The sequence below is a fragment of the Triturus cristatus genome, chromosome 4_1 (genome assembly GCF_964204655.1).
Source record: "Triturus cristatus chromosome 4_1, aTriCri1.1, whole genome shotgun sequence".
NCBI classification, from domain to species: domain Eukaryota; kingdom Metazoa; phylum Chordata; class Amphibia; order Caudata; family Salamandridae; genus Triturus; species Triturus cristatus.
This window is the reverse complement of record NC_140585.1, coordinates 895,131,967-895,156,898: the sequence shown is the minus strand read 5'-3', so window position 1 is coordinate 895,156,898 and position 24,932 is coordinate 895,131,967. Positions and strand designations below refer to the sequence as shown.

At 45.4% G+C, this 24,932-nt stretch overlaps 1 protein-coding gene across 1 annotated transcript in view; it reads left to right on the top strand.

Moving 5' to 3' along the window:
- Positions 1–2,624: 2,624 nt before the first annotated feature.
- Positions 2,625–24,932, top strand: part of GTF3C6 (general transcription factor IIIC subunit 6) — a 123,815-nt gene continuing 101,507 nt past the window's right edge. Inside the window, exon 1 of the mRNA XM_085653681.1 lies at positions 2,625–2,790. Coding sequence (XP_085509807.1) covers positions 2,707–2,790 — 84 coding nt within the window. The 5' untranslated portion in view covers positions 2,625–2,706. The remainder of the gene's footprint in view (positions 2,791–24,932) is intronic.

Below are 24,932 nucleotides of genomic sequence, written 5' to 3'. Positions count from 1 at the left end.
GAAAAGGCTGCTTGGTTCTTAAACATTGTATCAGAGGTTGGGAGGTAGACACTAGGGACAAAAGGGAGCGTGAAACTGTCAGTCAGTGAGCATGGACTCCTGGGCTCAAGCAGAGGTTCAAGGGGCATGCCTAGGAAAAAGTCCCAATCAGGTCAAAGACCACCTCAACTCAACATGCAAACGGGCCAAAACTTACAAGAAAGCTAGAAAGATCAGTGCTCTCTATCTGAAGAGCCACATACAATCTGCTCTTATTTCCCTCTACCATCATTTCTTTGACGAATGAAGGATCTCATTTAAGGCTCTGTAAGGGACGTTCATATCCATACACAAAATAGGCTCCAGTTTATGTATATGAAGCACCTCTTACATTGACAGACCACACCAAGAACCCCAAGATCTAATGGCAATTTCCATTCCATTTCGCCAAGATTTAGTAAAAACTATATAAGTGCTCGAACTCTGGAAGCTCGGTAAATGCTTTTATGGCACTCCCTTCATAACCAACCTCCAACACTACTAACAGATCTTGGGATTCAACAAAGAGCTTAAGGGAAAACTCGAAACTACATGTGTTTCAAATAAACACAGCTATTACCTTTGCAACCTCACTGGGTCTTCGTTAGCATCAGGTCATTTCAGTAATTTATTTTTCTATCTTGTAATGGAGAAAAAAACAAATAAACATGGTCAATAATAAGGATTAAAATGAACTTTGAACATAGTTCTTGCGGTGGCTGGTGTGTTAGGCACTTCTGCTCAATATAAAATTGTCAGTTTACAAATCTGTTATTACAATGAATTTATCGCATGGAAAAAGTAGACAAATAGTCAATTTTGCAAAACAATAGGCAAAATATTAAGACAACTATGAAAAAGCAAGGTTGGCAAGAATGTGCCCATGTATATTTTCCCAAACTTCGCTATTCATTTAAACACTCTTTATTACATAGTTTCAAAATCACAAAATAAAATAGCATTGAATTTATAATGTTGCAGTTAATGACAAGAGACGCAATGTTAAACAGGGCAAAAGGACATTACTGCGCTAAAAGAAATGAAATAACTTTAAAGTATGGAAGCAGATTCAAAATGGCCTAATTGAATAGTGTAGGGACAATGCAAAGATAAGTGGGGAGAGATGAGGAGGGGATAAAGGAGAAACAACAAGCTTCTCATTCTTCAACTGTTGCCCTGTAGGGAAAATTGACAATTTTCTCTTGACCCTACAGTCCACCCTCGCGCACTTCTTACGAGCCCAGTATTAAATAATTGTCTGAACTTCACCTGTTCCTTCTCACAAGTGCATAGTGTTTAAAATCCTCTCCTAATCTGGTTCTTCCACTTTTCTACACTATATTTTCCTTTTAATTCTTCAGTTTACAGTTCTGTTACCTCTTCTATGACTTTGGCTTGAGCATCTTTTTCATGCTCCTATTTAAAACGTGAGTGGTGCGACATTAATATTAACATTAAAATAGAGTAACAAGAACATGACATATCTGTATTTAGACAATTGACCATGTCAAAAAGAGACCTAGATTCTACGACTCGTTCATGTGAAGGGACGAGCCACTTTGGACACATAGAATTGCTGATCCACAACTTTTGTCAGCGATTTGTCTACCTTAGATTTTGGTGTTATTCCATTCGTTTCATATGTATTTTGATTTCTTTACCATTTCCTATGTTATCACTGAGGTCAAAGATTGCATGGCATTCACTACTGAAAAGAGTAGTAAAATATGCTAATTAGCCCTCTCTACTAATACTTTTCAGAAATTCAGAGCTTTGGTTAAATATATTGTGTGAAAAAATAATATACCCGATTGAAATGTGGAAGGGTTTAAGACTTAGTCCTGCAATAATGTTGGATAGAACAATCTTAAATTATACGAGCATAGATAAAGTTAAATGTATAGGAAGTTGGATCAAACCTCACAGTCACTGAATACATCATGAGTATTACGAAACATAGTTTGCGTTGGTATAGCTAAACGGTGTGGTTGAATGCCATCTTAGCAAAGCTTTCTTTTTTGTGAAAAAAGTACTTACTAACTTTCCAAATCACTATGTAGTATGTTATCTGTCCGAAATAGTGCAGCGGAAAAGAAGATACGATCCCTATACTTTATCGATAATGAACTTCGCCATACTGCTAGTTTCGCCCAAGCCACGCATCGAGAACACAGAGAGCAAGCAGCCAGTTGCTCCAACTGGGCAACTGAATGAAAGAGTCCGCTCCTTCCTAATATGCCACTGTGACCAAAGGCGCCTTAGGGAGCGAGGTGAGCATGGTAGCCATCTTAGAGCAGCATCTCAGCGTCAAATTCAATGCTAATTTTGCAAAAATATTGAGAATCTAAACATTTTCGAATTCATTTCCAAAAAGATAATAATATGTATGCCACTGATAAATACTATAAACGTCGTGTAGATTTAATGTATTACGAAATTCATATTTAATTTATACCTCTATGTATGAAATGTGCGGTTTTCTGGCTTTCTCGTTTTCGTCGTGTTTTACATTGGTATTGTTACGCCCTGTTCCGTTTAGCGAATTATATGACCACCACGTTCCAAACAACTTCATTGTCCTTCGTTTGTCTCCACAGCAGTCATTGCTTGTCTTCTTCGTTCACCTGCAGCAGCCATGTTTGTAAAGTCAGCCGAGCCCTATTAGAAGGAAACGTACGGTGCTTTGAGATGGAGGTGCCCACCGTGGGCCCCGCGGGAACGGCTGGGGCTGGTCCACCGCAGGAGGATGACGATGATGATGAGGAAGAAGAGGTATGAACACCAGAGGGATGGTTGCCTCACAGTAACATTTTATGCTGGCAAGATGGCTTCCGTGAGTTAACGCAAGGCTAATATTCCGTAGGTCACGAGTTCGAACCCCGAAAGCGCCAGCTTCTTCCGCTAATCCTCCGATTTAGTAGAATTGTGCATCATTAAATAGGGATAATAATGCTGTGTATATATAGCGCATAGATGCGTTCAATAAAAACAACTTATTACTCAGAGTTACAGGAAGCTCTAGAATAATAAAATATAAGTAGTTATTTCTGTGCTTTTCCACAACGTCTCCTTGGTAAGAAACTTCAAAAGGTGCTTTCTACTCGTTTCATACCGTACTCTAGAATAACATTCAGTTCATAAATACAGCACCTACTATATAACTCCTGTAAGAAGGACCTAATAATCCTCCGACCTGGTTCTGGGTCTCATACTTCAGCGCCAAATAGACCAGGGAGCAAAGTTGATTCGCAGACCCACAATTCTAAGTAAAACAGGATGAACTACTCACATATGGAGCAGCGAAACTTGAAACCTGTGAGTCAGGAGTTCAAATGTTTTCCCAGATATGGTCTAAATACATCCTTCCAGTACCGTGCATTAGGGGTTAGACTAACGCATTTTAGAGCGGGTGTCCGCATCACCGCTTTAAAATGCCTAAGTCAGGCAAATATACCACCTCAGGGACCACTCTGATGGGTGCTGTAATTAGGGGAGGCTGCAATTCAATTAAGCAGCAAGGTCAATGTGCTGCCCAGATGCCTGCTTTTTTTACCTCGTCAAACTTAATTTCACCTTGAGAAAATTGAATACATAGCACCACACCGTGTCCCAGGAAATCACCCAGTTACTGAGGCAGTTTAATGAAGCGAGCCGCACTGCCCGGCTAGAGACAGTAGCAAGTGGTCTGTCTGTCGTGAACAGAGACAATCCGGACCTGCCATAAGTGCCAATGCTTTGGTCCCTCGCGTAGATCATGGGGTAGTGCATTGCCTCATATTTTAGCAATACCGGCAAGGCGCCTGCCTCACTGTGACCACTCTGCAGGATTGGCTGAGAGCAGACACTTGTTTTTCTTGCCGTGCCCACTTTGTCATCCGAGTGGCGCCTCATCCGTGTGCAACACAACAGGGTAGCAACCCAGGAGGATAGAGCTCATTGGCACTGAGCACACCTGTCATCAGTTTTTCACTGATCACTGCCAACTGATTGCCCCCAGCTGCCAGGCTTCGGCCCCCCACAGTAAATACAATGATCAGTGCTGTAGTCTCCTTCTGGCTTGAAACAGGAGGTGCAGTAACAGGGAGCACTGTTACATCTGAAGCCAGGCAGGCCGTGCCGGTACCGGATTTTCTCATCTTCAGTACTGTAGCACTCCAAGGTTCTGAATGATCATCCCCAGCCTTGTCGGCTGCATGAAAACACTAGCTCAGCCTGGCAGCGTGTAACTGGACTGTTTTTTTTTTTTTTACTTTTGGCACAGATGAGTTAAACGGGGCTGTGAATGGGGTTAAAGTAAGACTGGGATAGACCAGTAGCGTTCCCACCTTTCCAAGAAAATAATACCCTAGTGGTTCTTATTTTAAGATTTAGCAACGCCTGAACGGCTGCAATGTACAGGACAGGGCCGCACTGCTTCTATTGGATGGCAATGGGGTTAGAATGGTTTTGAACTGACTGGGCTGGCTCAGATGGATTTAAACAGTGTTAGAGCACATTGAGTGGGGTAGATCTGCTGGGTGTGAACAAGTTTTGAACACTCTGGGTGGGTTTGCTGTTTCTGATACTGTTAATGGAGTTAGGATGAACTGGGTTGGGTCAAGCTACTTATTAGGTGTCTTAATGGTGTTAGAATGTATCATGTATTCAGGCTAGTGCTTGTCATTGCTTGAAAGGTGGCATTTTGTGATATGAAGGACTTTCAATGGACTTTATTGCTTGGTTTTGCTGGTAAGAAAGTGTCACTTGAGGTGTCACACATTAGATAGTAGTATGGCACTCATGACCACACTGAACCTTTGGAAATGTCACACATAAGTAATCTGAAAACTGGGCAGCTATGTACATATCCTCCTTCCTTACCCCTTCTCTTATTTTATTCATAGCGGCCAGGTTTTAGCTTTGGTTATGTGTGTTATTTCTTTATTCTCAGTCTGCTTATGTCTGATATTTTAGTACTTTATGTGTAATACTTTGAGTGACACTCTAGCGCAAGTAGAACACAGGAGTAGCATCCACATACAGCAATACATTTCAGAAATAACCCTCATTTGTGAAATTCAGTGGGCTTAACTACTATCACACACTACTAACCAGACAATATGAGTATGACCCTTCCAATAACAATCTCTTCTAGCCAGCTCAGATACAGCATTTCACTCACACAACATAATACGGTCTACTACCCCTGCATAAATCACCAACACTACAACTGTGAAACTTATATAAACAATAAGGCGAAAAGGGACTAAAATAACTATGCCTCGAAAATATCTTTGCAACACCACGAGCTACAAATGGACTCTGCCCCCTAATACAAAGTATATATTACAAAATATCACATCAGAGCGTATTTCACCACCACTTTACAACTAACTCTCATGGTATCATGTAAACGCCTAAATAGATAGCACCGCACCCCACACATAGCTCTTTGTTAGACTTAGCATCCTTGGCGTGGTTCCCCTGACCTTTTGCCTCTACCTGCTGTATTATTTGATGCTGTGCTGGATTTCCTTTTTGCTGGCTTAGATGATTTGGGCACTTTGCCACTGCTGATCAGTGTCAAAGTGCAAGTGCTCCCTGTATAAATTGTGGTTGTAATTGGTTATCCATGATTGGCATTTTTGATTTACTGGTAAGACCCTGGTAAAGTACACCGAGTGTGCCAGCGCCTGTAAATCAAATGCTACTAGTGAACCTGCAGCATTGATTGTGCCACCCACATGAGTAGCCCTGTAAAGGTATCTCAGACCTGCCACTGCAGTGTCTGTTCACAGTTCTAAACTACCATGACGACCTGGCAAGTGCTCCCACTTGCCAGGCCCTAACCTTCCCTAACCTTCCTTTTCTTACATGTAAGGCACCCCTATGGTAGAGAAGTGGAGTTTAGGCTCTCTAAACTCAGAATTTAATAATACATTTTTAAGGAAGATGGTTTTTAAACTGTGTTTTTGAAAATGCCACTTTTTAGAAAGTAGGCATTTTCTTATTGAACCATTCTGTGTGCCTCTGCTATTTTGTGTATTGAGTGTCTAGGTTTGGAGTTACAGTGGCTGGGGATGTTCATTCACTGTAGACAGCCACCAGGGGGTTGAGGTGTGTCCTGCCTTTCCTGGGTGACTCATCACTGAGCTTAATAGACCTTGGCTGCATTTAGAGTAGTGGGAGGATTTTCACTTGCACCTGAAGAGGCAGTGACTCCTCTACACAATGCTGTCTCCACCCCCTGTAGTGGTGCTGACCCAAAGAGGACAGAACTGGTTTAGACTGGGCTCAGAGACCCATGCCACAAAGAGAACAAACAGTGGTTCTGCCACAACACACATCTAAATGGTTTACAAGTTCTTTTTTTATTCCTTTCACTGTTAGGACAACAATAAATGTTCATATACAGCAGTCTTAACTCATATTCAAAGTAAATAGCACAAACTAATTGTGTTATTCTGAAATTTATTTTTGTCAAAAAAGGATTTTTTTATTAACTCAAAGGAACAGGACATACACACTGTTTTGGTGCAAACAAGTGAAACAAGTGAAATAAAGTGTGAAGTATACACAAATCGTAAAAAATGCATTAGATACATACATAGGTGATATACATATTCAGGTACGGAGTTAAAATATATAAATATAATTATCGTCCGCCAGCGCCCTGGTTTTCCAAAAAATCTGAAAATAGAGAAAGCAAAATGTAAGGCGCTGGAAAGAAGGTGGAGGAAGAACTATGCTTCCAACTCCAAAACTGCTTATAAAATGGCCAAAAAAGAATATCAAAATCTTTGTAGGTCAGCTCGCGCGGAGTATGTATCAACAACCATCTTTGGTGCTCTGAACTGCTCCAAAACACTATTGAGCATGGTTAAGGAACTCGCTGGCTCCGGAACCCAATCTAGGCCCCCTTCACTTAATAATCGGCAGTGTGAGGAACTGGCTACTTTCTTTGTCCAGAAAGTAGAGAAAATATGTTCGGAAATAGTGAGCTTGCAGTGTGACAGCCCCCCTCCATAGCCGCCCACTCACTCCAACCAGTATTCGCACTGCCCTCAGCTGACAATATTCACCCTGACCAGGATAGGGTGCCTTAAGCACCTTTTAATAATCTGGATGCATGGCCCTTACTAAACACAACCTCCTTTAAATGTCTTCTAGACAGCGTAAAATCAGGATCGCCCAGGGACCCTTTTCCTATCTCTGTGCTCAAGCAACTTGAGCCGTCATCTCTGCTTGTAATTATGGATCTTTTGAATGCCTCCTTAAAGCAAGCCACAGTTCCATCAGAATGGAAGCATGCCATGGTGCTCCCCCTTTTGAAGAAGGCCAACGTGAATCCCGACTTGCCCTCTAACTATCGGCCCATTTCTTTGCTGCCGACTTTCTCCAAAATTTTAGAGAAACACATTCACGCTCAGCTTTCCAACTTTGTAGAATCAAAAAAGTTCCTTCACCCATCCCAATCGGGCTTCAGAGCCGGTTTCTCTACGGAAACACCTCTACTTGGGGTAACGGAAAGACTGCGTCTTCACCTGGATGCTGCAGACACGGTGGCTTTTATTTTGCTGGACTTAAGCGCAGCATTCGACATGGTGTCTCACACCGTGTTAGTGAAAACATTACGATCATTTGGTATCTGCGGCTCAGCTCTAAATTGGCTCATTTTATTTCTTGCCAACTGTACTTTCCAAGTCCTCGCCCCAACAGCCTGCTCCGATACCCATTCTTCACCTTATGGGGTACCTCAGGGGTCCATCCTTAGCCCTTTACTATTCAATCTATACGTTAGACCTTCAGCTGATGTTGCTGAAAATGCCGGGTTGTCCCTGTTCTCTTACACAGTTGACTCCCAGATTATCTTTTCTCTTCTCTTTCTATGAAGAATGCGGCTGAGTCTTCCCCCCCCCCCCCCCCCTCCAGCTGGGCTTGGGAAAAATTGCATCATGGATGCAGGCTAATTACCTTAAGCTCAACGGAGAGACGACTGAGGTCTTGATATTGGGTAAAAACAAAGATCTCTGGGGCCCACAACGTTGGCTTAGTGAGATGAGTGCACTTCCCCAACCCTCCCGTCAAGTCTGTAATTTGGGGGTCATCATTGATGACTCACTAACTATGCAACTTCACGCTGTCAAGGTAGTCGCCACATGTTTTACCACCCTGAAGTGGCTAAAAAAGATGCTGCGAGAGTCCACCCAGAGAACAGTAGTCCAGGCGCTAATCACCTCAAGACTGGACTACGGTAATGTTCTTTACCTAGGGTCCAACAAGGAGGTCACTCGCAGGCTGAAAATGGTTCAGAACTCCACTGCAAGGTTACTTTGCCGGGTTCCTAGAGCCACCTCTGTCTCCGGTCACCTGCGGGACCTGCAGTGGCTCAAGGTTGAGAACCGAATTAAGTTCAAAACCCTGAGCTACATGTTCCAAATCAAAACATGTGTAGCCCCTCAGTATCTGCAGTCTCTGATCTGCCCCTATGTGCCTCTTAGATGCCTTCGCGCATCTACTCAAGGGAAATTCTCTGTACCCAGAGCCAGACTATCTTGGATGGGTGGCAGATCGTTTGCATACCTCGGTCCCTTACTCTGGAATTCCCTTCCCTTATCTATTCTGAATGAAACGGTATATGGCCAATTTCACAAATCATTGAAAACATGGCTTTTTAACCAGTAATCATTTAAGCAGTTATACATTCCATGGTCTGCCTGGCGCCGGGAAACCCTTTTTGGGTAGCTGTTGCGCCTTATAAATTTAACTAATAATAATATAAGTCTCACAATGACCTAGAGATTAATCCTAATCAGTTTATGCTGGTCAAATTGGAATATGATGCTCCTAATTATGCGTCGACGTTTCGACCCCTGTAAATCTGTGCTACATATAAGCGCTCATGTGAACAGAAGAAACCCAAGCCTTTCTGTATCCATATCAACCTCACCCTGCTCGAACCCTAGGCTGACAGTCACTGCCTGCACACTGAGCAGCACTGTAATCTGATAGCTCGTGCTGGCGCAGCACCTCAAGTAATAAAACAAGGACTGAGGGATAAGCGCTGAAATGTGTTATTTTAACCCGTGATGCGTGGCATTTGGCAGGGGACTGTTTACTCATGTGAATTCTCAAATCCCAGACAGGGGACTCAGGGCATAGGAGGCACAAAATCTGGGGGCGTAACGTAGAGCTGCACCAGGGGGTCTGTCTTGGCTCTAATAGCCAAAGTCCGTGTGAGCCATCAAAAGATGTAATTCTGGTAACAAATGTCATAACAAAATGTGTTAAATATTATGAAATGAGAAGAATGTGTTTTTCAACATTCCTGTGTCTCAATTAAGTGCATTTGTTTATATAACTGAATTGACTGACCTTTATTGAAAGTTTTTTAAAAATACGAAATAATGAATAATACCTGCTTGTCCTAATGTTGTTGCCACTAGTTACCTAAAATCTGTCAGTTTGTCATGTTCTCTATTAATATAGCATGTATTGGTATCAAATGTGAAGGAATATTACTTTGTATTAACCATTAAATACAAGTGCCTTTTTTGCATAGCACACCTCTTCTACTGAATTACGTCAACATGCTCTCTAAAATCTTGGTTAAAGGAATAGGTATACAGGGAAGTAAAATGATGGGCCATGGATTACTCAGTTTCCAAGTGGGGAAGCTGGGATTCAAGTATTTGTTGCGTGTTGAAAAACAAAAAGTCTTTGGAATTATGCACTTGTAGGGCCTCATTTATGAGAAGTGACGCATCGCTGCGTGAAAGAAGCGATGCGTCACTTCTCAGTGTGCCCTCCTTGCGACATGATGGATGCGTCATATTTACTGTATGACGCATCATGTCGCGTGGAGTTACAGATGCGTCGGTAGGCGCAAAAGTGACGCATTGCTGGAGTGGGTTACAAAAGTGATGCAACTCCAGCAATGTGTCTCTTCACATGGGGCAAGCCCTGTGTGAAAGGGCCTGCGTCAGTCTTACGCCTGCTGCGAGGCAGGCGTAAGATATTGATGCATTTGCACCCTAGAGGTGGCACAGTGAAATCTGGTTGATTTCACTGCGTCACTTCTACGAGGCTTACTTACGTGGGAACGCCCACCCTGCATACATTACACCTGACGCAGGTATAATGTAGCGCAGGGGTTTACAAAGTAACGCATCTGCTTAGATGCGTGACTTTGTAAATAGGGCGCAACAGGAGGCATGTTTTACGCCGCCGATGCGTCACAAAAAGTGACACAACGGAAGCACAAAACTGTCGCAAGGCCTCATAAATAAATAAGGCCCATAGTATTTAGCATTCAAGCAAATAGGGTGTTTCGCAAGCATACTGAATTCGCATCCCTCGCATGGATTTATGATGTTTCGTCTTTTTTCACTAAGTTCAAGTACATCAGCAGTGGATCCTCTGAGATTCATGTTCAGGAAAGGGGTGTATTGTTTTTAAAGAGCACTTTGCTGATTAGAGAATATTTGAGCAGCAACCTCCTAGATGAATGCATTTATTTGGGCATTACCATCGTGCCAGGGCATGATAGGCTCTTCAGTTCTATATTTGTTTCCTCCACAGTCAACGCGGTTGAAAAAAGTTAGCTAGCTGGTCGATGTTTGTTGAACCAAGTGGGGGTGCGCAGCTCAAAAAAGTCCAACAGGCCAGTGTAAGTGGAAAACTAACTTCTTTATTCGAAAATTTTTCTTTTTATAAAGCATATGATTTTAGACAATCCTTCCAACGCGTTTTGTTCCCATATAGGGAACTTCCTCAGGGCAAACACAGTATCATACGAGTAGGTACTGATCGAAAGGTATATCTGCCAGAGTTGCAAGAGCCCGTTGTCTAAAAGCAATAGTTGTTCACACAGAATGAAATGCTCCTTTTTGATCCTGTTTCGGATAGAAAAGAAATTTCAAATCCGCAACTCAAGATTAGAGAGGAATCCAACTATGATAGGTTGAACCCATCCACATAAATCAATGATCTGGAGGTAGCTGCAAAGAACACCCATGCCCCTCCAGGATTGGAAGACGTATTAAGTCGATATGGCGAGGATGAGACCCAAGTCTAGGATCAGAGGGTAGCTGTAATCGTACCCATGCTACTTCAGGCTTAGCGGCATTCTCAGATCAGTATGACGACAATGAGGTACATCTCCAATTTTGGAACGTATCTGTGATAATACCGAAGATGCTCCAAGGTTGGAAGACTTCTCAGATCGGTATTGCGACAATGAGATATAACTCAAATGGCGAGTATCTTTTGCAGTATCATAAAGTCTTCATTACGTTATTCCAAGGCGGTGACTTCATTCAGCCCACGTGTATTGCATCATGGCTCATAAAGTGTAATTACTAAGTGCGCAGAGTTCCTATTAAACTCAATATCTGGAAACGTGCTGCATGTCTTCCTCCACTTACACTGGCCTGTTGGACTTTTTTGAGCTGCGCACCCCCACTTGGTTCAACTATCTTTGATCTGGAGCACAGCGACGCCACTCAACGGCTGACGTAGGGGTTGGTTGCACAGTGCCTCCACACATAGGAACTGGTACGAGGTGCGGCATAGAAGGTCCACCGTTGCTCTTTCGTTTTGGGTTTATGCTGGTCGATATTTGTGTTCAATGCTTGTCAGTTGTCAGTTGTGTTGAGTATAATCACTGTATGATTAAACTGTATTTCCTGTTACATGTGCTCCATTCGAACAGTCAGCCGATTCGGTTAGAGAACTAGTATATTGTCATGATCAGGGTTCTCTGCTTCATAACAAAACTTATATTTCTCTTATTGATAAGGATTATTACTGCACTGGTTGCTGAGCCACTCACTACACGCTGTCGGTATTACCGTCTGCAAATGCCACAGGACCTTCGATGGAGACTAGAGTGTTCATGACTTGTTTGCTTGTTGTTATTTAAAGTGAGATAGAGTCCTTGCATATTGCAAATTCCTGAAGTCTTTATACTGAAATGTATTTTTGTATAACTTAACACAGTTCTTTTCTTCACTATTGACGTGTTCTATAACGTTATGTGCCCTTTTAAAAGATGATCCTTCATTTTTTTTATAAAACGTTTCTCTAAATTTGTTTCACAACTAGAGTGCGGGACGGCGATCCAGTTACCTAGCAATGAGATTTACTGTCTAAATCTTCATCTCAATCTTTGTTTTTAAGCCACATGAACATGTTTTCCTTGGTGGATATTGTTCGAGGAAATTGTTGGATTAGAAAAGCCTTAACCTCTTCGATGCCGATGACGGAACGGTTCCGTCATGCACGCCGGTTGGGCTGTGCATATGACGGAACCGTTCCGTCATGGCCCCGCCCGCGCTCAGATCTTTCAGCACTGCGCGGGAATCCGCGCAGCGCTGAAGAGGTTAAAAACACAGTTCTACTAGTTTGTTTTTCACTGTGTTTCAGTTTTTATGCACAGACGTGTTAAACTCTTAAATTACATTGGAGCAATGGTTCTCAACCAGTTGTCTGCTGACCGCTGCGAGCACCGCAGCTGTTTAGGGAACTAAATATTAGCAGATTAATAAAGCATGCACTCATAAAAAATGCAGAATTCAAATGGAAAATTAAAAAATACTCTATAAATAGCTTGTGTGGCCTTTTCCTTCCTCTTCTTGTGTATGTCCCTTCCCTGGAACATGGATGCTTTACAAGTGTCCTTCCACTGCTTACTTTTCCACTACTACAATTTTCTTTGGGGTTAAGCACTCCATACATTAGAGTGCATGTGTAATCCGTTTTCTTCCTCCATCTACTTCTCTCCCTCTACAATCTGTGTTCCTATTTTCCTATTTGTCGCCTGTGTGGTTCTCCCCGACCATTCAATGTAACACTTGCTCTCATGTACTTCTCCACCTACACTGCTTTTATCACCTGTTTGGCACGCCACAGCCTATATCACGGTGCTGTCTCTCCTATTTCTTCTCCCAAACCTATTCTTTGTTGCTTCCATCCCTTGCTCTCTATCTTGCTTTGCACCTATCGAGCCCTTACAAGTTGCTTCCTACCTTCCACGACTCCCATGTTGTTTACCCCTGCTATGCCCATTATAATGCTTCCCCCACCCACATCCTTTGTGATGCTCCCCCCACCATAGTGATTCTTATTTTCTATTTACCAATCCAGGTTATGTGAGTTTCTTAGTCACGCTTCACAGCATTGTAGATGCTGTACAGCATAGCTAGAAACATTAGCAAAGCCATTAGGGCCCAAATATGAGACCTATTGGATTTGCAGCAATTTGCCCTCCCTTCTTCTTTTCCCATTTATTCTCTCTCTCCTACTTCTTCCTCATCCTATAATCTCTCTCCTACATCCTACCCTCCTTTTCTCAAACCCCAATTTAATTTCAATGTGCACTCTATACTCTTCAGCCCTTTCACTTTCATTTATAATTGTCTTTTTGATTTCTCTCTCTTTACCATCTCCTTTCTCTTTTACATCCTTATTGTTGCCATTTGATACCCTTTTTTAGGTCTCGACCTTGCTATTGCGTAAGCGATCGCAAAGCGAGACTATAGAAAGCGGGTTTGAAAAGTGCTCCCAAAAAGCGGATTGCATGGCTAGCACGCGCACAATCACGCGCATCGTGCCGCCATGCAATCCGCCTTTTGGGAGCACTTCAAAGGGTCCGCTCCCCCGCCCCCAAGTGCGCGCGCGCCATGCTCCGCCGGGCTGTTTTTTCTCCAGGGCTTAACAGCCCCAGTCAGATCCCGGCACATGCGCTCATAAATCTTGTTTTGGTTGTTGTGTGTTTTTAGGTCTCGGCTAGCGAAGGCTGCCCTTGCGCAGTCTCGCTCGTGAGACATAATGACTTGGAGAAGAGGGGCTTGAACCCGCCCCTCTTCTCTCCTCTTCTCCATTGGCTGGCCTCTTAAATGCTGGCCAGCCATTGGAGAAGAGGCTTGTCTCGCAAAACAAGCCCCGTCCTTTTCGGGTTCGTGGGTGTGTTTTTTCGTTGCTTTTCGCTGGGCGTGTTTAAACGCCCCCGAATCCGAAAATACGCCCCCGAATCTGAAAACGCCGCTGCCTTTCTCCGAGGCATTTCTGCTTCCCCTCGGAGAAAGGCAGTGGTGTGCTTGTTTTTTCCTGTGTGCAAACGAGGGAAAAACGCCCGAATCCTACAGAACTGCTGTCTTAAACATTGGTGAAAACGGCAGAAGAGAAATCGTAACCGAAGGGAACGTACATGGCCCTGAAAACAACGAAAGACCCACGGAGAGGAAAAAAACATTTTTTTTTCTTCAGCTCCGACCGTTGCACCAAAAGTGGGTGCGTGTGATGGTGTGGTGTATCAGGTACAGCCCCCCCAGTTCCCGGAAAGCATGTCAGGTTTGCACGTTCCGTGGTCAGTGGGGGGGGGGCGGTGATAGCAGATGAATGCGTGTGAGCGCCCCCACGCTTTCGGCAGGGGAGGAGGGTTCAAGAGTCTCACCGAGTGCTCGCAGCCCAACCACATGGGGAACTGCAGCCATTTCCTGCCGCAGTAGTGAAGCCTTGCCGGCTGGGCCCCGAGTACCGAAATGGCTGCAGGGAGCAGCCACGTCTGAGTTGCGTTCCTTGTTCGCTAATTAAATTTCTTTCTTTGCTGATCACTTCTAATAGGCTCGGACGGGAATAATTATGCGGAGACATTTCATGGCCTGCCGGATCAGGAATTCCCAGGGAGTTGGTGACAGGCCTTTCAGTCGCCGGCAGCCTTCCCCCCGGCGCCGAACAAGGCCCGAGCCGCGGCCCCGGGGGGAGCCGGGAGCCCAGCCTGCTCTCACTGTCACTCACACCCCGGCCTCCTCCTCCTCGGCGCCCCCACCCCTCCAATTCCCTCCCCTCCACTCCTCTTCACACCCACTCACTCCCCTCGCCCCTCCTCCGAATTCCGCCGCCACCCCCTCCTCCACACAGCCGATTCTACCCCTTCCCGCCCCCTCCCGCCCCCTGCTCCCTTTCTTGCCGCTGGCAGCCGCTGCGGGGGACCTCCAGCCCGGCCTCCACACTCACAGAATGAGCTTCTCTTAAAGGGCAGCTCTCGACGCCCCTTGATCTCTGATCCCCGAATAAGTGACTTTTTTTTTTTTACAATCCCAGTACTTTGGTATGGCCGATTTTGACTGTATCCCCATTGACTTTCACATTAGGTCGCCTCCGCATTTTATCCTTCCTGGCCCACCACTGACCCTACTCCCGCCAGGTTAGCCCCGCCCTTTCGTCCGTGTCTGGTCTCGCGCGGCACTCTCTCATGTTAATGAATGTTTTATCACACTAGGTGTACTTCTCAATGGAGGTCAGCGATTGTTTAAATTGTCATGTAAGCCCCTTTCATGTGAGCTTGTAGCAATCACAGAGTACGGACAGCGGCGGGGGGCCAGGTTCCTGCCCAGAGCAGCCCTCTCATCGGAGCATGCACACCCCCTGTAGTCCCCACTCCCAGTAAATACATCGGGTGTCTACTCTCTGTCGACACGATGTGTATGCAGGCCGTTGGGGCCTGCTGCCTTCTGGGACTCCACTGCATATATACAAGGGTGCCCCCCTCCTGTGAATACTCTACATTTACAGGTGTCATGCACGGGGGCACGGTGGGTGGCAGGACTGCTGTTCTCATCCACATTATAATATCCGCCGCCTCCTTCAGACCCCAGTATAAACAAGGGGTGTTCGCCTCCTGAGAACAGACACCATTAAGAGGAGTCATGTTGGGGGGTGGGGGGGAGAGGGGGGGCTCGGTGAAGGAAGAGTGGCAACACTCCTACCCTGGCACTATTCTAACCCTCATTATAATATCACCCCCTCTCAACCCCCTGTAAACAAGGGTGCCTCCCCCCCCCTCTGCATTTACAGGTGTGGTGTGCAGGGCACGGTGCAGGGAGGGTTGCAGACTGATGCCCTGGCACTATTCTCACTGCATTATTATACCACATATCCCCCTGAGGACCCATATAAACTCCTGGGACAGGCACCATTAACAGAATAGGGGCAGAGAGAGGAAAGGAGAGCTGTGACAATGCTCCCCCCAGCATCTCATCTCACCCCTGAACCCCTCCCTGCCCCCCTCCAGGTTCTCCACACCTCACAGTGAAAGCCCTCGCTCGTTTTGCCACCTTGATGTTTTCGGGGGTGTTCGACGTGTTTCGGCTCACCCACGTCTTTACTTCAAGCAGTGACTCCTAGGGGCCAAGACAGAGCATTGGTGCGTTCACCAGGTAACAGCAGAACAAGTGCAGCGGGCAGAGCAGGTCTGCGAGATTACTGCGCGCCGGGCTGTCTGTGGCTAACGCACCTATCTTGACACTGTATGCTACTTGTTCAGCGTGTGTGCTGAGCAGATAAATAAATACATACAGGATGCACCACAAACACCTGTCTTATCACAGGGTTCCTTGTGGATGGAAGGTGCGCTTAAACATAGGTTGAAATACATAAAAAACTGCAGTCAACATACAAAGCACTCAGGTGAGGCATACACTAATCGGAGGTGCACACGCGCATGTGTCTCAGCGCTTGGACGCGTGTGTTTCACAAGGCGACATAAATTCGACATTATCTCGCGGAGGGAGAATGGCATTGTGCGCCGACGAAGCGGTCCATTATTGACTACGTCTTTGCCAAAATAGGAAAGAGCCGCGTTAGCGCCATTTCATTAATGCATTCACACTCCATGCTCAGGTGCATCGCGGTCTGTCGCGACCAGACCCATGCCGCCCACGGACCCGATAGGCCATCCTTACAAGCGTCTGTTCTCCAGACTTCAATGGAACCCCCCTACCGTAAGCACGCGCTCTTGTGCGAGGGGGAGAAACATGCGCACGGTTACTCGCACACAAACATAACAGGTGTATTTACAGGGCGCACGTCCCCCTCACCCCCGCACACGTTTTGCGCTAGTAACTGATAACTGGTGCTTCTTTCACAAACACACGCGCTTTCACCAGCACCCTGTCCCGCTATACGCTGGTGAACACAGAAACACAAACCGATGCAATACACGAATTCACTTGCTGTCACACAGATGCACACAGAGATTTATCACACATACACAACATCCTTTCTTTCACCAGCACCCTGTCCCGCGATACGCTGGTGAACACAGAAACACAAACCGATGCAATACACGAATTCACACGCTGTCACTCTCACAGACAGATGCACACACAGAACTGTACTCGCACATACAAAACATACATGCTTTCGCCAGCACCCTCTCCCCCCACACACAGGTGTACTCACTCACATATTGATGCGATGCACACATGCACACACTATTCCTCTCACAGACAGATGCACGAGGAGACACACAGGGTTGTACTCACACACACACACAGACACATACAGAACACCAAATTGCACTCACACTCCCCCGTACTGTGTACTTTTCCTGTACTTTGTCCAGGTTTAAATAATTTGTTTCACTTTTTGTGCTCTGGTTGTTGTTCAATCAAATAAACTCTTTTTTTTAAAAAACATATAAGTCCAGTAAAGCAATACATGTGTTTACAACTTTCTCCCATAGACATCATACAATATTGCAGATATGCAAGATAAATATAAAACGTGGGGCATACATACATAGGTAGTAGTAGTGTGTAGGGTTTTGTTTCATCTACTGTTAAAAAACAGTTTCATTTTGAACCAATCTTACTCTGTCTGTGTGTGGGTAACTCTGTGTGTGTGTAGGTGGCTCTGTGTGGGTGGCTCTATTTGTGTGTGGGTTGCTCTATGTGAATAGCTCTGTGTAGGTGGCTCTGTGTGGGTTGCTCTTTGTGTGTGGGTGTCTTTGTGTGTGTGGCTCTGTGTGTGGGTGCAAATGCAATAGGTCTCGCATTTGAGAGACATTAAGCTATTGACATTGTAAATAACAATGCCGTTTCTTTAAATGTTTTAAAAACATAAACAAAAATAATGTCATGAGCAATGCCAATAGCTCTAACTTTAACAATGCCGAGACCATTGCATTGTAAATGCTTGTTTAATCGGCCAGCAGTTCCTCGGGTGCATCAAATTCATCTGGTAAAATACAATAAGTACAAACATTTTACGAACGTCCTCCTTAGTACTTCTCAGCATTGTTAATACTGAAGACTCATGCTATGGAAGGAAATATTTCATGGACACCAACCCTGAAATGTAATGTGGACAAGATACAGTGCAAGTAGTTTCTTCAAACAATTAGTGATTAAAAACACTGCTGCCTCGCGGGTAACGAGTTCGAGTCCCGCCTCAAACCACCCCAAGGTCAGTAAAGAAATACAGTAAATTCGGTAATAGTTCCTCTGTTGTTTACAGCTCGGAGTAGGACAGTTGTCGCCGCGGGTGCTGTCTGCTTATTAACGGTGCCGGCCATAACCTCCACTGGTCCCTTCACTGCCATGATTGACTTTACTAAGCTTTCTCGAGGGAAAAAACGCGACAGCCAATGCAGTTCAAACTTTCACTTTTGACTTACAACAACAATAATGTCACGCACACCACTTTCATATGTCACCAGCCACCACTGGAACTCAAGTAAGTTCACACCGCATTTCCTCTATCTTTACTCACCTTTTCATCTACCCTACTTCCATTCACTTTTAACATTTTCACTTTCCTTCTCCCTCCGTCTTCACCACCCTTCTGCTTTCACTCCCTCCTCAGTTCTCGCCTACACTTTTCCTCCCGCACGTTTCCTTCCTCCCCCTTTCACTCCCTATTGAGGTCATGCTTTTTGCACATGCCTTCTTGTCTGTCTCGTGCCATGGGCAGGCTGTGTTGTTTCCTGTCCTTAGTCATACGTAAGCGGGTCTTATGTAATTGTAAACCAGTTCTCTGCATGCAATGGGTGCCCTAAGCATGAGTCAGTGTGTGTGAAGTTGTGGGTGCATGCATGAACGCGTCGGTGTGTGTGTGTATTCGCGAGCATAAGTTAGCTTGTGTAAGTATGGGTTTGTCCGTGAGTGTATCAGCGTGTGATTAAGTGGTGGGTGTGAGTGTCGCCTGTGTGCAATTTGGATGTGTGTCCGTAAGTTGTGTGTGCCAGCGTGCATGTAAGCTTGAGTCAGTGTGTGCACAAGTTATGGTGTGTGTGTGTCAGCTTGTGTGCAAGTTGTGTGTGTGTGTGTGTGTGTGTGGAAGTATGAATGTGTGCATGAGTGTGCCAGTGTGTGCGCAAGTTATGGTGTGCGGGTGTCATCATGTGTCAGCATGTTGTGTGTGGGAGAGTGTAAGTGTGTGTGCAACTTGTGTGTGAGTGTCAGTGTGTGTGTAAGCACGAGTCATTGTGAGTGCAAGGTATGGTGTGTGTGTGTGTTCCAGCCTGCTGCGTTGTGAGTCTGTCTGCCTCGGCAGTACCCCGTCTCTTCTCCGATCTAGGCGAGGAATGCGCTCTCCTCCCACATCCTCAGCCAGCCTCCTCCGGCACTCCCTCCCACTCGCTCCTCCTGCAGCCTCTTCCTCCCCAGGGACAGCGGCCTACCCCTAAACATCCCCAGTCGGCCCACAACCTCAACCAGCCTCCCCCGTCACTGCTCCCCACCACAGCCTCGCCCTCCCCTGTCCCATCCCCAGCCTGCCCCACATCCTCACCCAGCCTCCCCCATCACTGCTCCCCGCCCCAGCCTCTCCCTGCCCAGGGACACCACCCACCTCCCCCCCCCCCCCCAGCACGCCCCAATCCGTCCAGCACTGGAGGGGGTCCTGCACCTACCGTGGCACCCTAGGTGCTGCAAGTGGGGGTGCTGCGCCTGCCCTGGCCCCCAAGGCGCTGGAGGTTGGCTACTAATGCGAGACCTATTGCATTGCAAATGCTTGTTCCCCTTGTCTCATTTTCTCTTCCTCTTTCATGTCCCTATCAACTTCTTCTTTCTAGTCTCCTTGCTATCTTTCACACCATCATTTTTATTGCCTTTTCTCTCTGTTCTGAATTTTGCCCTTTTGCACTCCTCCTTTTCCCTTCTTTATTCTTAACATTTTCTCTCTCCTCACTAGCCTGTCTCCATATCTTTGTCTCTCCGCCCTCTCATGTCTGCTGTCCCTTTTTGCACAACTTCCTTCTCCACTGGCAAACACAAAGCTGCAGTTTCTGACTTTTGACCTTTCACCAAGCCACAAAGTTTCCCAAAAGGCCAAACATTTCTGTGTTTTTCAAAGTCTTTATCCAAAACACATAGACTGGACTCCAAACTCAAAATGGACCGCCACATCAACGCAGTCTCGTCCTCCTGCTTCCACACCCTCCGCCTCCTACGCAAGACCTTCAAATGGATCCCCCTCGAACACAGAAAGACCGTCACTCACGCCCTGGTCACCAGCAGACTCGACTACGGCAACGCACTCTACGCTGGAATAAACAAAAACCTCACACGCAAGCTGCAGAACATCCAGAACGCCACCGCAAGACTGGTCTTAAACCTGCCAAGACACTGCCACATCTCCCAGCACCTGCACACACTCCACTGGCTCCCTATCGAAACCAGAGTCATCTTCAAGATGCTCACCCATGCTCACAAGGCCCTCCACGACACCGGACCAGCATACCTGAACAGTTGATTCAAATTCCACGCACCTCAAAGGACCCTACAATCAGCCCAGCTCTCCCACGCCGTGGTCCCCCCGCACCAGAAAGACCAGATCAGGCGGCCACTCCTTCTCCTTCCTCGCGGCCAGAGACTGGAACGCCCTCCTGCTCCACCTCAGACAAACAGCATCACTCCCCATCTCCACAAGAAACCTCAAAACCTGGCTCTTCGACAGCCCCCCTCCTTGATGGAATGGAACCTGCAAACCCCCCCTCCCCCAGTACCTTGAGACTCCTACGGGTGAGTAGTAGCGCTCAACAAAGGCATGATTGATTGATTGATTAATTTGCAATACCGATAGCTCTAACTCTCGCAAATGCGAGACCTAATGCATTGCAAATGCTTGTTTTTTCAGATTCGGGTCTAAGAAAGAGCTTTCCCAGCAGCCTGTGGCGGTGTGTTTAAAAAAAAAAAAACAAATTATGAAAACAAAAGTAAAATGAGGCTGCTGGCTCATGTTATTTTCACTTGCATCGGTGCTCGGAGGCATATTCCACCTCCCTCCCCAGCACCAATTTTGATGTTAGAGGTATTGTTCCAATGCTATAACTCCATACTGGATCCATACTTGGGTTTGGGGGGAATTGACTTACTAGAACCTACTGAGGGGGGAAGTGCCCCCCAGGCATAGTTAAGTGCTTGCCCAGAAAAAACAATCAGCCTTTGTGCCCCCCTCGACCCCTGGCGGTGATTGAGGGCGTTATACCCATCATCCATCCCGGAGGGCCAGAAAGTCTTTGACGCCAGGGATTTCAGCCGGCCAAAACTAAAAAAGGGGTGGTGCAGCCCATCCAGGCATTTGGGCCGTGCCCTAACCCCTGAATCGGCACAACTTTCTGCACTCCCTTGGGCGGATTGGGGGTTTACTCCAAATCAGCCCTCTAAGGGGGCAGAAAAAAATACTTGACACTAGGGAGAAAATAGGCCAAAATCAAGAAGGTGTGGGGGCTATCTAACCAGGCTTCGGGCCGTGCCTCTATACTAGAAAGTGTGCAAAAGTATTTTACTCCCAGTCTGCCCCCGGGAACCCACTAGACACCAGGGACCAGATGCCATCAAAAAGACGAGGTGGTGGCAGCATAATCTGGCATGGGACCATGCTTCCAACCCAGAACAGGCACAACAGACTTTCTGTCCTCCCCAGGGGCGAATTGGGGACTATACCTCAATCTGCCCACCCTGGGGAACAGAAAAGGCGCTAAGCACCAAGGGCAAGTGGCCCCCCCCCCAAAAAAAAAGAAATGAGTGGGGGGCTCCCCACTCACACATCAGGCTGTGCTCCCCCCTACAAGGAGCACAACAGTCTTTCTGCCAATACAGGGGCAGTATAGGGAGTTTGCCTCAATAGACCCCTCCAACCCGTGGGGCAGAAAGCTCACTAGACACCAGGGAAAAATAGTTCAAAGAACAGGTACCACAACCTGAGAGTTTAATGTACTCCTGAAATTTAGCCGTACTAATATTATTTTTCAAATTAGTGCTCAAAATTTTAGCTTGAAATCCTAGATCATCAGTGACTGTTTCAGAAGAAAATTTATAGTAAACCCCAATCTTTTTTTTTTTGGGCCATTGGCCATCGAGATAGCATTCAATTTAGCACAATACACTACAAGTTACTATCATTTTTAGGTCTCGCCTACGCAGCGCGCATGCGCTGCATAGGAAAGACCTTTAGCCGTCGCTACAGCTTTGAGGGCAAAAACGTGCACACGTTGCATTGCTTCCAATGGCAACGCGTGCACGTGTGGAGATTCACTTGCGGGAGCGAGCGGCTGGCGCCATATGTTATCAATTATCGCACGCCAGCCGCTCGCTCCCGCAAGTGAAACGAGCAGGCCCCCTCCTCTCCCCCTGCTGCCGTGCTTCTGTTCTCCTCCTCGTACATCGTAGAAAAGCGGTTTGACTTTTTCTGTGCATAATCGTGTCTAGTAGCAATTAAATAAAATGTCGGAAGTCAAATCCACCATAGCAACTTGGCAAGATTTCTGTTGTGTTTTATTCATATTAATGACAAGGGTCGGCTGTATAGGTCTCCGGATATCCGCTTTTGAAACGTTCGAAGCCTCAACGAAAAAATACATCAGGAATGTTAGTTGCGCTGCAACATTTGCGATTGGACTAGTGATCTCGCAAGAGTTCTTTGTGCGAGTCCCTGTGATATTAGCTGGTAGACCCCGTACATCTCTTTCACCCCCAACATGGCACCGAAGGCCAAGCATGTGGTCCGTTGGCTGCGCTTCCGACTTTGGTGAAGGAAACCAGGGTTCGAGCCTCGAGGTCCCGTCCACATCCTGTGATTCTGGGCAAATCACTTAATCTCCCCGTGCCTGAATATGTAATGTAAATACGGTGCTCATGTACAGCGCTCCAATACCTTCGGGTCGAGTTTGCGCTATATAAAAGATGCAGGACAAAGAAAAAAAAGAAGGAAGGTAAGAGCTGGTGGCCGAGTGAGCGGGCCTTTGGGGAATTTCTGGGGAAAAGAGCTCCCTGAAGGGATTGTTTTGTGGAGAAACGTGATAATTGGCAACGTACAGACTTTAATTGTACAATTTGTATATTTTGCCTGGTGTAGTAGCTCAGCAGGTGACCTAGAAAAAGGTACATATGTGCATGCTTTGGTTACAGGGAAACAAGTGCTGCCCACTACCGTAGTCTGACTACGAGCCTTGCTTGCAATTCCAAAACGACAGTTTGCAAAGGGAATATTGTCGAAGTAACGTTAAACTAATTGTCTCAAGCGGTTTTCTGAACTTGGCTGCTTAGCCCATTCGTCTTTACGAAATCTGTTCAACTTAATTGTTTTATCTGTTCTGTTTGTAATTTCATTTTTGCTTGCTTAACTGAGACTGTCTTCTTCCTAGCTGTCTCTGTTAAAACCGAAGCAAAGTCCAAGGCTTTGAAAGCCAAGCATTGACATAGCCAATAGGTCTCGCTTTTGGGACCTTATAAGTATTTAGTTATGCAGCACAATATCCTTGGTGCAACAACATCAACTGTTGCATGGCTAAACACTTATAAGGTCCCAAAAGCGAGACCTATTGGCTATGCCAATGCTTGTTTTGTATGAAATCTCTAGTTTTCAAATATTTAAAGAATGTTTCTGTTGGACAGCCATAGTTTTTGCTATAACTGCCAAATGGGATATAGCGAATGATCAGTTCATATATGGCCTAGTGGCTTAATTTCACACTGGTTCCAGATTTTGGTTTAGTCATCGCAAAAAATTGTTGGTAACAATGTATAGTTCCATAATGGGATGTAATAATTTTATATTTTTTGAATTTTAAACGTCTGTTTCCAAATTGACCATGTCTTAATATCAACTTATACAACTTTAAATAATTCTTTTTTGTACTAGTTCTGTTCCATAAGCTTAGTAAATTAATGAAACTCATTTTTGCTTAAGCTTAATTCGTAAATAGAGGGGTGTTTGTATATCGTTTACATACTGATTGAGATTAAAGAACACCTATGTTGAATTATGGCAGAGAAATAACAAAATCTGAAGTTTGGAAATGTTGAGCCGCCTCTTGCTATCGGAAGTCTAAGATATTTCAATGCCCCACCTGTGCGTCCATACAAATATAAAAAAGTTGGCACATATAGAATTAATTTACTTAAAACCAAATGGCATGTAGATCAAGAGGTACTTCTCAGAAAAAATTAAAGAATTTTGGAAGCCGTGCTGTATTGGAGTATGTACTTGAAGTTCCGCCTACTCTCCTCCCATATTTGACATTGGCTTTGTCATTGCCTTTCGTAGATGCTGGCTTCTGATTCGTTATTCGGCTTGTTAGTCCCTCCTTAGTACCACCTTGTCTTCATTTGTTACCTCCCATGAGGACTGGACCTTTTACTTCGGTTGTTACACAGTTCGTATTCTTTAGTCTGTAAGCACTATTTTCTTTAGTGATTTTCTCTTACTGCAGGGGGGCAGGAGGGTCAAGCATTTGGAATGCAATAGGTCTCGCATTTGTGATAGTTTAAGCTATTGGCATTGTAAATGGCATTGTCTTTTATTTATGTTTTAAAAACCAAAACATAAATAAAGGACATTGTCATTTACAATGCCAATAGCTCAAACTCGTGTAAATGCGAGCTCTATTGCATTGCAGATGCTAGTTTGCTATACCCTGAAGCCAAATCTAGTTGCCTCAGATTCTATTGCTCTGTGGTGACGTTGTCATAATAGCAACATCATTGGTGTATGCAAGAATTTTTTATAGGGTGTCTATTATAAAGAATCAGGGTTATACACTGATTCTTAGGAAGTTTGAAAATAAAGGATTCCAGAGATTTACCAAACAAAAGTGGAGTGCAACAACACCCTTGCTGAGTTCCACGCATTATCTTTATATGTTCTGG